The sequence below is a fragment of the Phalacrocorax aristotelis genome, chromosome 2, assembly GCF_949628215.1.
Source record: "Phalacrocorax aristotelis chromosome 2, bGulAri2.1, whole genome shotgun sequence".
Classification (NCBI taxonomy): Eukaryota; Metazoa; Chordata; class Aves; order Suliformes; family Phalacrocoracidae; genus Phalacrocorax; species Phalacrocorax aristotelis.
The window spans coordinates 60165523-60179866 of NC_134277.1; the positions used below are offsets into that span (position 1 = coordinate 60165523).

The 14344-nt window shown below is 36.1% G+C and overlaps 1 protein-coding gene across 1 annotated transcript in view; it reads left to right on the plus strand.

Annotated features, from left to right (window-relative positions):
• The window catches only part of CNTNAP2 (contactin associated protein 2), a 1177124-nt gene that overhangs the window by 561228 nt on the left and 601552 nt on the right, over nucleotides 1–14344 (plus strand). The window contains exons 5-6 of the mRNA XM_075083760.1: nucleotides 11093–11296; nucleotides 13516–13700. Coding sequence (XP_074939861.1) covers nucleotides 11093–11296; nucleotides 13516–13700 — 389 coding nt within the window. The remainder of the gene's footprint in view (nucleotides 1–11092; nucleotides 11297–13515; nucleotides 13701–14344) is intronic.

The window sequence follows — 14344 nt, forward strand, 5'->3', positions numbered from 1 at the left end:
GCTACCTGTCATGGAGAGCATTTCTAAAACAAAAAGTATTTTTCCCCTCTCAGAGAACTATCTAACTCTATATGATAAGTATAATGCAAGTTGAGCATTTCATATCACTGTATATTGAATCATTTGGGGATTTTCTTTCTATGGAGTGTAAACAGAGTTGCAAGTGATACCAATGCAGTACCAGATCCTTAAATTTTTGCTCATTGTTATTAAAATAAAGCACTCATTCACTTAAAATTGGCAACTGTATGCCCTATTACAATAGCATGTCCTTAATCATTGGGGGTCATCTCCATGTTGTAGTAAAATATTAAACTTTCACTGAACCAAAGCAGAACTAAATCAACTTAGATCATCTGAAAATAAAGCCCTGACTCATAACCTTGAATATGAGAGGGTTTTAAAATTATACATACTGAAATACTTACAAAGGAATAGGAAAACACTGTATTCAGCCACCATTAAGTTCACCGCTTGATCCATGAACGATAGAGTTTGGGACTCAAATTTTATAGCTGGCAAGTTAGAAACTGATACCTTTTTTTACATGAAAATGTGCAAGATGACACTGAATGAAGAATACATTAGAGATATGCACAGTCTTAGACATGTTGGATGTTAGGCAAGGAGAGGAAAACATAATTGACTGAATTACTAATCTTGAATTATTTGCCCAACAACAAGTTCAAGTGGTCAACTTTTCTGATGCTGTGCTAAACGCAAGGTATTTGTCTCTGAATAATTTGGAAATACGACAATGAAACTGAACTGTCTTATAAACGCACAATGTTGTTCCACTATCATTTATGCTAAAGGATTTGCCTCTATTAACTCATCATGTTTAATTAAAATGCAGTAGCTGAAAATAGCAATATGCTCTATCTTAATGTCTCTTTTCCTAAAATAAATTGGTGTAGCAAGATGGAATCAGTAGCAGCGGCAGACTGACAGTTGGAAGAAAGAAGGGAAGACTATACATCCATTAGAAATGGCCTTTAATGACACACATTTGTGTGCCTTACACAACAGTGAGGCTGCTTACTAGAATAAATGCATTTCAACTCAGTCTTGCACTCCTTGCTCTTTAGGGTCAACTGCAGAAGTTCAAATTATAACAGCAAGACTTTTACTCTATGAGATTTGAGTACAGCATCTTGAAACTGTCCATGCTGCATATTCCTTAATCAGTGTGTATGCAGCTCGCTTTGAACGTTCAATTTAAGTATGAGCTCCGTGGTTGCAAAAAGTAAAAAATATGTGTTTGAGAGCAACTGCTGAAGAAAGAATATAGATTGTGAGTCAGAAAGAAAAATGTGGCCTTGAGTAATGAGTATTCTTAGAGCGTCCAGACATTAAAAGGCATGTGGAAAGACTATATACCATCAGACGGCTGAGTTGGGTGGCATGTGCTCAAAAAAAAAATGAGAAAGAGAAACTCTAAATCAGTATTTTGTAGGTCAGCTGGGCATCTTCCTGTTTTCATGCAGCTGTAAACATTAAAACAAGGGCTCCAGCTAGTCATCAGTTTCCTTTATGTTTCAATAGATTGTCTTAGCCATTTTGTAGCTCATTTATTCACTGAGTAAATTGAGTGTAAATGTTGTATGACATGATTCAGCTTCCTTCTTCACTGTAGTTTTTTTCATTAAGTAATGAACGAGCTCAGCAATTTAATAAGGATTGAGACCTGTTTTGGCCATTTACTATATGAGAGTCAGAATTGTCCTTTTTTATTGACCAGGAACTCTTGTGATTAACTTTTTTAATAAACAGTTAAAACATAGTAAAGGCTTGCTGTTTTCAAGTAAATTAAGTTCTTTACTGTACGAGGTTTCAGAGTTTAATTATATACTTTAATGTTCCCATTGAGATCCAATATCAAATTATGGGTTTCACAATGAAGGATAGAACTAAATGTATTTATGGTTGTGTGGAATGCTTCTGACTTTTAAATCAGCATGATAAAATACAAAAAGTTGAGTTTCTTTAGAATGTTTCAATTATACGTGTATTTGTTATCAAATTTATTTGGAAGTGCCATAGCTAGAGAATAATAAATCATAGAGAACATTTTGCTGCTTGTAGTGCATAGTTACAAAATGCCTGAATTTTAACTTTAATAATCATAAATGACCCTTGCAATGATATACATATGAAAACTTTTTAAAGTATAAAAAGTAATGTATTTAACTGCTTCTGTTTTGTCCATTTGATGAATACATTGTACTATGACCTGGAAAATTATCAGCTGAAACATGATTGTTACAACCATAAATGCTGGAGGAGGTTTTGGTAAAGGGAATGATTTTATGACCTACCACCTCTCACTTTATCAGTGATGAATGCAGATGATGTTCATGCGAGTATAACTTTGAGATGATGAAGCCTACACAGTTTAATTTGCACCTTATATATCAAAGATAATTAAAATACCCAAGTCTTCAACCTCCAGATTTAGCAGGTCTTCAGAACAGCCTTCAATTTTTTTTTTCCTATTTTAAACTTAAACTATTTGAATAAAATTATTTTAAAGCAAAGTAAGTGTGCATCAACAGTAAGATCAGTTACAATCTCAGGACAAAATACTTATGTTAAAACCCTTGTTTATAAAATATCACTACAATATACAGATAAGCTCAAAGATTTTCTGGTTGGAAAAAAAACCAAAACCCAATAATTGTTTAAACAATTAAATAATTGGAATTAGGCAGAGAAACACATTGCTATGGCAGTTGTGTTTTCTGTGGTGCAAAACCTCCTATCTCCCCTATGAATTGTGTTTTTCAAATAGAAAACATTTCATACTATGCATTGTAATTGACTTTCTGGGGTCAAAAAATAGATTATGGAAGGAATAGTTTTAATCTGACCTGAAGATTATCTTGAATTGCAGTCTTACCTCGCTCTTACGTTCCTGGTACTGTTAGTAGTCCACTATAGGAGCATAGAGTTCAGTATAGTCTATTTTGTAAACTGTGAGCTTAAAGCTGAATTGCAAAGTATACTATAAATGTGTTCATTGCCTCAGTTTTCTGATTTATACTATAAGTACAGCATATTTTAAAATGTTCCTATTTGTTTTTTAAGTGAATTAGTCTTTTTGAAAGCTGAAGAATTAATGAACGAAAATTTACTTGAAAATCTCGTGTTACACTAGATCTGGCAGAAAAAAATCATCCGCCATAGTGTTAGGTGCTTAAAAAGTCATCCTAGTTATACATACCCTTCAGACAATGCTTTTGCGGCATATTTAGAGGCTTAGTCTGAGTTCATAAGTCTTACTTTCCTTCAGATGTTTTAGTGTTTTCTTCTATACATGCTGTAATTAATGCCATGCCAGACCTCCAGATTTTCCCCAAGAACCTGCTTTTATCTTACATTATACAAACCAGAAGTTAGGTGTACCTCTGTAGAGCACTTCACTAGTGTATACACTCATCACAAAATGATTGTCTTAAGCAAAAATTAGCTTGTGTAGCAATGTAGTGTAATAGCTACACATGTTACAGAAAGAACCCAATTGTCCTGCTGTAAAAAAAAAAAACACCAGGGAGGTACTTTTAGACTTGTAGCCATGGTCATTAGATTACATGTCTTCCTTATTATTTTCCTTCTACTGCTCATTCATTTCACTTGTTGCGTTTGTTTCTTATTAGACATTAAATTATCCCAGATGAAGAACCACATGTTTACAGACATTTGCACAAAAACTAGCAAAATGAGTAGTAGTATACCAGCATTTTAATAATGGTGATAGCAGGAAAAAATGCCTGTGCTTTGAAATTCAGAGAAAACTTTAAAAGTGCTGTTGGTGTATCTGCAGTGGATATTGCACTCAGACCTTGGCAAAGCATTCTCACCACCTTAGGGAATACTTCCTCACAGATTTATTTTCAGAGTTTCTGGCTGGCATATAAAATATAAGAATAAAGTTTGCACCTTTTCCCAAGTTTTGAGCTAAAAATACACCTTGAGAAAACATTCTTTGCTACTTTGATAGTGCATTGCCATATATACATTATATCTAATGTAAAGAAAAGTCAGAAAAAAATTACAAATCTCATAGCAAATGTATTTTTTCTTTTTCAAGCATTGATACCACTTAGCATTGGCTTCATTGACAGATAATGACAGGATTCAGATTCAGTGCAGTGGAAGCTAAGCAGGCAAGAGAAACTTAAAATTTCTTTTCCTTCACCTTAAGTTTCAAGATTATGAAGAGGTATACTTGTTGAATATGCAAGATACATCTGTATCTGTATTAGGTTTTGGGGTGGTTTTTTTGTCTTTGTGGCAGATGCATTGCCTTTTGAAAAAGAGTAAAGGCAGTGTCAGTTTTGCTGCAGCAGATTTCAAGCCACCGAGTTGCCCATGTCCTTGTGGCTGGACAGTAGTGCCTGAAGGCAGTGTTCAAACACGGTACCTTTGGCTCTCTGCCTCATTGTGAGAAAGCATAAAAGGTGAAACAAGCTTTTGACTGTTGTGCTGGGACATGGCTTCCTCATTTTTCTGGTGCAATGACATGTAGTAATGCATCTCTAGCAGGAGCTCAGCTAACTTAGTGCCACTGACATCCAAGCTGCAAAGACTCCAGTGGCAAATTTGACATGCTATCATGTTGACAGGATCTGAAACTACTGAAAAAGTAGATTAGGATCTTCTGAAGTAATTTCTATGTCTGTAATTTATCAAGAGTAGTAACAACATGAGAGCTTGTTTTTGGTATGATTGTGAGCTTTACCCCTTGCTTTGTGAGAAGAAAACCTAATTTTTGCTATTAAAATATGTAAATAATACACTGTTTATGTGATTATATTTGCATAATGATGTTTTAGTACCCACAACTAATAGCTGTAAGAAATGAAACTGCACATGTGGAATACTTTGGCCCAGCCAGAGATCCTTTGATACAGCTCTGATGTTTTTGGAGGATAGATGCGCAGTGCATGGTTAATGTTATTTGTTACTATACTATTAGTACATCAGACATAAGGCTGACATTATGGGTTAAGAAAAGAATGCTACAAGTGAAGATCTTTTCCCTCACAAGCGTTTAATCTAAACAGAAGATTTAAGCAGAGAAATAGAGGTAATGGAGGAGAGATAACGGAGTGAGAAAATTTCACTTGAGATGACTGTGGATCTGTAGGACAGAACTTTTGTATTTTTAATCCCAGTGAAATATTCTATACAGGCTTTGTAGAGGCAACCATTCAGAGATCAGTAACGATTTTAAAATACATGTAGATGTTAAATTTGCAGTTAATAATGCTGATTTTGTTTCCAGTATGATAAGCATTTTCTGGAAAGTACTTTGTTGTTCTGCTTTGTTCTGATCAGTGTCATTTTACCGTGTCTGATAGCAGAGATTTTTTTGTAAATCCAGGCAGTACCTTGATCAGAGTAGCTAAGTAGCTGTGCCAAAGTCTCAGTATTGAGTCTTTGTGAAAGAGCACTTCTTCATCCTTCAGATACTGACATTGAGGGTAGTTATATTACTCTCACCAGAAAGGGAGGAAATAGAGATGTTCTGGAGCTTGAGTGTGATTTGAAGTAGTTTCTCTATGATTAAGTAATAAATTATTTTGGAGCACCAAATAAAATATCTTTGTACGGATTTGATCCCTGACCAAATTTTACCAAATCTGCATGTAGCCAAAAGTACAGGACAAAAGGATAGATAGGAAGACCTGTGACTGGTGACTTCCTTTGAGATTTGGGAATGGGGTCACATTTGTCACCCAATTCCCTGTCCATATTTTTAAGCCTTTCTGACTTTACTACTTTTTAGAGGAAAGTGGAATGCGGTGATGCCATTAACTAAAGAAATGGTTTTAATGTGGCATCTCAGACATATACTGGGATAAAGCCTAAAACACCTTCCTAGCCAGCTGAACATGGTGTTATATTTTTAAGATGTCAGCAGTGTCATCCAGTCCATTCATATTGTAGGAAATCCAATAGGGGAGAAATCAAAATGAAAGTAATCAGAGCTGTACTTCCTATTTAAATGTAACTTTTTTTATAAATTGTATTTCTTTTCCCCCATCTTTCTGCATTTTCTCTTCCTTCTCCCTCTTTCCCTTTTCCTTTTTTTTTTTTACTGTATTTTTTTTTTTTAAATTTCTCCCATTTTAGCAGTAGTCTCTGAGAACAGTCAGACTTCATTGAATGCAAGTGAACATACTGTATGTGACGGCTGAGGTCTCTTTCCTAGTAATGCTGGTAGTTGAGTGGCTAAGGATGAGAAAAATTATATATTTACACTGAAATTATAGGAATTATATGGTTTACTGTCTAAGTACCATTCCACCTCATGGTAATTATCATGATATTAAATAGCTGAATGTCATCATAGAAGGAACACAAGTCATTACCACAGTTCTACATATGATAGCTCTTAAACATAATTGCTATGTAATCTTCAGGTGATCAAATTATCATGCAGACCCATGTGCATGCTGCCAGCACAGCTATGCATAAAAAAAGCTGGTTAATTAAAGAGTACTGCAGCTTCTTTTTTTAATTGAATGATTTTTGAAATATGGCAACTCAGGACCAGGTTTTGGAAAAATATGGCACTTTTACTCAGCTGTGTTGAAGTGTGTGATATGAATTTGCTTCAATAAATGATGTGCAGAACATGTATGTGTCACTACATTGATGGAATAGCTACAAAAGGGCTGCTTGCCTTTTCATGGGCAATGCATTGTGAATCCACAAACCCACAATGGCCAAGTCATTGTCTAGATCAGCTCTGGATCAGATGCCTGCCTGTTAAGGTAACTTTTGCAGATGTTACAAGGTGGTACCAGATGACCTTATGGGAAAGTTGATATACCACATATAAGGGTTCCCATAACCATCAGAAAGTAAATTTAACAAATGTTAATGGAAGGGAATTTCTGACATCATTTATGGAATTATATTTTTTATGATGTATATTTGTCATGAAGGTTCCTTAAGCTGTAATGCCCATCAGATTTCTTTCATTTGAAGCATTTGTTCAAGCCAGTGTATGAAGATTGAAAAGACTATAATCTGCAGAGCAGATTTGCTTTACATAAAAGTATGATTTTTGTGATAACAGAGTGACTTTGATTTAGATATTTTTTCTATAAACAGATTTCATGCTTTTCTAAAAATTATTTTCTAAAAGTATGTACAAAAATCTCAAGAAGGCATTTCCTGGATATCTTAACTGCTTGTAAGGAAAGCAAAAACAACAGGTTGGTATAATCTCTGTTAAAGAAAATGGTTAGAAAAATACTGTATTTCTTCAAAACAAATTCCAGAAGCAATGTATTTACTTGAGTTGTAAGCATATACAAGTTAACTCCACCTCTGAAATCACATACTGTTGCTTCTGAATATAGACTCAGAATATGAACCAGGGTGGTTTAATTTCTGAGAGCAACATCTGAATCTGTGCCTGAGAAAATGTGTCCTCCTTGCATTATGATAACTTTTTAATGGATTTCTTGCACTGCAAATGCAACATGCCATTCTGATATTTAATTTTGGGCTGATTCACATTCCTGGAATTTGTCATTCAAACGAAACAGATCAGACTGAGTGTTTTAGCTGCACTTAGAGCTTAATAAGTATTTATTATTGGAATGTGTTTGTGGATTATTATTGGAATGATGTGCTTTGTAAAGAAAAGTGATATTTCTAATATATATTGCTGCATTCTGATATATGAGATATGTTATATACTAATAAATATGAAATATTGCAGTCAATTTGTAATGCTCATGTTTTATGTACTGAACAAAACTTCTTCACCATTTGGTTGGGATATAATTTCATCAAAAGTCTTTGCAGGTTTAGGACGATTTGGGAGTAGGTTCAAGTTGTATGGTTGTAATCCGTTTGATTGCAGAGTTCAACTGCTAACAACAAATCTGACACCTTTGATCCAAGTGTCTTAGTTCGTTGTCTAATCAGAAGCAGAGACAAAAAGAGAATGCATGATTATTGTGCAATTAAAATGTCTGTCTACCTGCTTCTCTTCTTTCTGATGGCAAGAAGAGCCTAGAACTGGTGATGCCAGTTACATGATGCAAGTAATGGCAGGAATGGAAGGTATACTTGCAAAGGTTATATCTAGCCTGGTAATTAAGGGTGAGAGAATACTATGGAAGACTCAGCATATGGTTCTATATAATCTGAAGAAGTGGTTGGGACTAAAAATTCAGAAGTGTAAAATTCTTCCCTTTGACCTCCTTTCTACAGACATGGCAATGGGTCAATGTGATCCATGAAAAAGTCTGTGCATTATAAAAAAATTTAGATCTTGGACATTGGAAAGAGCCTTCAAATCTTTTAGTGACTATTACCCATCTGTTTGATGACAGTCAGCTGTTACGAATTCAAATATGTTTAAAAAACAGTGTGAAACAGAAATGCATTGCATATGGCTATTAATCTTTTAGAAAGGAGAGGGACAAAATCTTACGGAGACATGAGGAAACTTGAGTTATAGAATCTGCATTCTCAGACTTCTAGATCTCTTTGACTCCCACAGGAAGAATTTTGTGGAGTCCGGATATTGCAAGTAGAAAAGGAAAGTTTATTTCTATGGCTTTTTTTCTGATCTCAATTAAGAAGGTAAGCAGAGTGATTAGACTTACTCTCCAGGTGTAATACAGCTTTTTTTGATGTGCTTGATGCTCCTTTCATTAATACTAGTGGCCTTTGTATCTGACCCAATGTGTGAGTATGAGTGAGTATGAGTTAGCATGTCTTACATTTTGGTCTCAGATAGACTATGATATACATACACTTGATGCTGGTTTGCAGAAAACATTACTTGTCTCTAAAAATCGTAAGCCTAAAAAGCAGCAGCATCATGAAGGTAAAATCACAGGCTCGGATGATCCATGCTGCGCCAAAATCCATAATTTTGTCTTCAGTATAAATGACATGGACCTGTAGGTCAAAAACTGTCCACTGTCATGCTTCCCCCACATCAGTCTTAGGAACCATAAACATAGTTTCTGCAAGGTAGCAAATTTCCTAACTTCTGCGATTTGTAATAATCCCTAGAGAGTCAACAGTTTGTGTCAACTGAGGATAATGACCATATTGTGATTATACATATAGATTTATTAAAGATGTACAGGGGAAAAATGATTTTATCAACCAGAAACATTTATCACCTACTTCATCAGCATGCAGAGAATCATTGTGTCAGCAAAACAAATGACCTGGAAGTAGCAGAGAACCCTTTATCATATTAGCAATTTGTGGGGAAAATCCTGAATGATGGAAGCACAATGTATTCACCTTTATATTTTAAAACTTGCTATATTCAATAATGTAAGGATGTATGAATAGGCATTTAATCAACATCACTGCAAGCCTTAGTCTCAATTGGGTGTGTTTTAGTTAATGAATACAAGATGGGTTGTGGATTTTTTTACTGAATAATGAAATAGAAATTATTTATGAAATATTGGTTGTGGTTTTACATACTTTTCTGTAGAAAATAAATGCTAAACATCATGAAGCTTGATTGCTCTTCTTTGACACTCAAATAGCTCTTATATCACTGTGAAAAGTGTTTCTGGAAATTATAGAATGTGAAAAAAACAACTTATACAGATGCTATACATAACCAGTTCTTTGATAGCAGTTGAGGACACAACAGTAGTAAAAATTGACTCAGCAGACCATTTTGATGGTGTCATGATCCACTGTTGGGTTGCACAATTTGGCAGAAGTTGAGCCCCCTTGCTTTCTAACCAACCTCAGATAATTCTGGGTGGCTAGAGGCGGCTGGGCTTAACTTTGGAGTGATGTTCAATTGGATGTGTTATCGTGACCAGGTTTGTGGTATTCTCAGGAACAGAATTAAGACTCAAAACGGAGTCAAGTGCCAAGTCACTTTATTTGGCCGCCAACAAGTATGCAAGAGAAAAGGAAAGAAAGAGGAAAAAAAAAAGGGAAAAAGAGAGAGAGAGAGTTACAATAGCTACCACCACGGATCTGCGGCATCCCGTCAGTCCGATGTATCTTCAGTCCGATGTCTCTTCAGTCCAGTGGAGGAACGTTCCAACTGGTCTCTGCTGTTCCGCCTTTTATAGCATTGTCCCGTTGCATAGTCAATGAGCTGGTTTGCATAGCCACACCTCCCACTCGGCAGTGGGGCGCATGCACAGTATTGTCACTAGAGAGTGCTCGACGGTTCCAGAGGGTTCCAGGGGGTCCAAGCCCCCCTCCCATATGTTGTAAGATGACCCTGGGGCCAGGCGCATGTGCAGAGGACTGGGCCTATGTGCTCTGAGGCAACAAGATATAGATATATATGTTCCTGCTGGGTAGAACTTCCTTCAGTTGCCTCCAGAAAATTGTGGAAAATTGTGACTCATTTTTTAGAGTAGAGATTAAGTCATGAAAATAAGACAACATGAAATTTTGTAGTGCCATTATGCAACATTTATATGAATATTGGGTTGACTTTAAATTATAATGATTGCAACCCTAAATTTTCTTCCCAGATTTTGAATAAAACCAAACCTGGAACAAAAATTAGCCCAAATGACAGAACTTCTTTTTCTTCTTATAATTAGTTGAGGTCACAACTTACCCAAGACTTCCATATAAAATTGAACTAGACAAGGCTTCTGCCTATGATTTACGTACAGTTCAAGGAATCTTTTAAAATTGCTAAGCAATTTCTTTGGGCTCATGTCTTACTGTTTAAGTCCTCACAAATACCTATACTGTATTTTAAAGAAGTATCAGATGAGTTATTAATGACCACTCAAAAGTTTATTTTCAATTAATAAAGTGTGCATGGCAGCAACTATATTTAAGAGAAACAAAAAGATGTTGAGTACAGTTGTAGCATTTGTCCCCCTGAATCTGGTTGTTTTATATCCTATGGATTAAATTTACATCCTGCTTGGTTCCTACTTTTTATAGTATTAAATTATGGTCAAAAGAAAATGTTTTTACAATGCATAACACACTCACAGGGTTTTTATTCTGTTCAGGTGCAATCCACATATGGCATGTCTATTTTTCCAGTGGCCACAGGAATATATAATCGCTCATCAACAATGTTATTTGCTTTTTCCTTTAGGGGCTGATGTTATCAATTTTGATGGCCATGTAGTGTTACCATACAGGTTCAGGAACAAGAAAATGAAAACACTGAAAGATGTCATCTCTCTGAAATTTAAGACCTCTGAAAGCGAAGGGGTGATTTTCCATGGAGAAGGACAGCAAGGAGACTATATCACCTTGGAACTGAAGAAAGCCAAACTTGTTCTAAATTTAAATTTAGGTATGCTTTGATTGTTTAGTTCTGTGTACTTTTCCACTCTCCCACAAACATTTTAGGTCAACTATTACATCCTTTTTCCCAGTAATACGGTAAGCACATCTTTCAATCAGATAATTTGGTGAGAATGTTGTTCGTTCTCTTTCTGCATATTTTTTCTGTTCCATTCCTTCCTTTTTACTCTGAAACATACCCTGGAAATAAGATCATACAGAAAAACAGGTTCAGCAATATATTGTCATTAGAAACTTGCCACAAACAATAAAAGCCTTGGTAGACATATATTTGGCCTCAGCTGTGTCTTTCTGTGGAAGAAGGACACTGACATCAGTCCTAGGGGAATAAAGGTCCCCCTTAGGAACCTTGCAGCAAAAAAGGCATCAATCTGGGAAGATACAGGCCACACGAAATTGAGGTTTGGCAGCCTTCCTAGAATCTGAGAAGTAGGACCAAGAGAGGAAAGAAGACGTATCGGTTTATCAGGCAAACATCATGGAATCCTCTGTGTGTTACTGGAGTTCAAGCCTCCTTTTTCCCTCCCAGTGAAAGACTACAGGCTAATGACTGACTGGATTTATAAAGTACCTTTATAATGAAAAAAACCCATATTTATCTGGTTTGGGGTTTTTTCTCCCCCTTTAAACAAAAGAGTTTTAGAAAAAAATTTCATGTAACTTTCCTTATTTTTCTTACAGACATGAGAAGACTAAATTATTCTGTTCATTATTTACATTGTATAGTAATTACTTCCACTAACATTTTCTCCTGCTCTTTTTCTAACGATCAACATGAGCAGATGAGGAGGGGGAAAGCAGTTATCTATTTTTAACAATTTTAATTGCAACACTAACCCATTCATTTCCAGTTTCTCCATACTCTTCAGTTCAGTCTGTCAATATAAGCTGTTATAACTTCTATATATGTGCTTGGTAGGGATGATCTAAAATCACTAAACTGATAAATGGGAATAGGCCCTGTGACACACACACACTTAATAAACAGAAGTAATGTTTTATGGTGTTACTCCTCCTCTGCTGAGAGTATTGTCTTTGCACCAGAGTCAGTAGAGAAGGATGTTAATTTTGCCTGATGAAATCCCGTGATGTCGTTTCAAACAATGCAGGGGGGAAGGCAGGGGAGAGAGATGGGTGGATTTAGGTTTCACTTTGCACTGGATTTGACTTTGCATTGAAGAAACTGAGGCTCATGGGTATGCATGGATCTTTTTTTTAATGTTTTTTTTAACCAACAGCTGTTGAAGGGGCACCTTCAGCAAAAAGGCAGTATGGGTATCAACATGCACAAACCTTAATGTCTGAGTTGCAGGCGTGCTTGATGGTAAGAAATTCTCAGCTCCAGAAATGCTTTAGGGTCCTCATGTATTCAAAACATGGAAGATTGCACAGAGTTATTGGGCAGTGCAGCAATTTTTTAAACTTAATGCTGAATTAGTCATTTGCTACTTCAGTTGAGATCCATGCTATCAACCTTTGCTGGCTTAGCTCTGTCAGTCAGATTGCAATGAGATGTGATCTCTAACTAGCATAGCTGCACTGGCAAAAGCTGCCTGGAAAACATGGCAGAGAATTGCAAAACTGTACTCTTGCTAGTAGTTAGACTTCCAGAACAGGAAGGTTGCTGCAGGAGGAAATGATCTATGCTAGTAGAAGACATATTTTGCTTCTGTTAGCTCAGTCTGCATTGAGCCTTCTCCTGTATGCTCATTGGTATAGCTGTACTGACAGAGCCTAGAAAGTGTAGAACTCAGACTGAAAAGGCCTTTTGTTACCAAAATCTGTTACGAGGCATGGTGTCTTCCTCAGCAGCTGTAAATCAGTACAGTTCCAGGGAGGCTCAGGACCTGGCCCAAAGGTGACAGCTTTTCATTTCTGTTAGCATAGGGATCAAAACATAGAAAACCCCTAGCTGCAAACAACTTTACAACTGAAAGTTGGTATTGCTTCTCCGGTTTGCCTTCAAACTACTATTATGAATACATATTTATACAGTTCACTGCTCAGACACTTGCTGTATTTGGTCTAGCTATTTGTCTTTATGGCAGCAGCTCTCTGTTGGGCAGATCTCAGCTTCACAGTGGACTGAATTCCTCCAGCTTATTGTGCGTCTGGTGTGATTCAGGTGAAATATTGACAGAGCCAGAGGAAGACCTTTGCCTAACTGGTATGAGGTGAGAATTGCTGTTGCTTCTGTTCTCATCTTAGGCAGCAACCAACTTGGCTCTATTTATGGCCACACATCTGTGATGACAGGCAGCCTCTTGGACGATCACCACTGGCACTCCATCATCATAGAGCGCCATGGGAGAAACATCAATCTCACCCTGGACAGACACATGCAGCACTTCAGAACCAATGGAGAATTTGATTACCTGGACCTGGATTATGAGGTAGACAGTGACACTTGTTTGCTTTCATTCAAATTTGCTTTATGAAGATAAGTCCAATAAGAAGATAAAAGAAAACTAATACCATTTAAGATGTCTTGGTACTTTTTTGTACATGTGTTTTATTTATTTTTTCCCTTACATTTCCTGAAATTTTCTTACCAACACTGTTCTCTCTTAAGTGTAAATTAAGTTTCTCTTCATTAGTCTACCAGATCCCATCTGGTGTAAGAGTAATTTCAGCCTTTTGTTTTAAAATGGGACATCTATGTTATTCAGCAAGCTAAGCATACACTACTTTAAAAATATCTAAAAGCAGCTGTTGTAAGTGGGAAGTGGATTTTAAAAAGTATCATACAATCTGTTATTCCATTCAGGTGATAATTTTGCACGTGAATCAGAAAGCCTTGTTCTCTGGCGACAGTATTTATTTTTAGCAAAGCAAGCAGATTCAAACCTTTTTACAAATATGGAACTTGATCTTTCTTGTCTTAGGTAGGTAGGCCCTTCCTTGATTTTTCAAAAATATGCCATCCGTAACTTCTTTTTATAGAGAAGTAATGAAGAGTTTGGGAAGTTCTAAGAAAACTTTTGTTTATTAGTCAGGTTAATGCATATAAGTGTTGGTAGTAAGTAAATGTGGATTT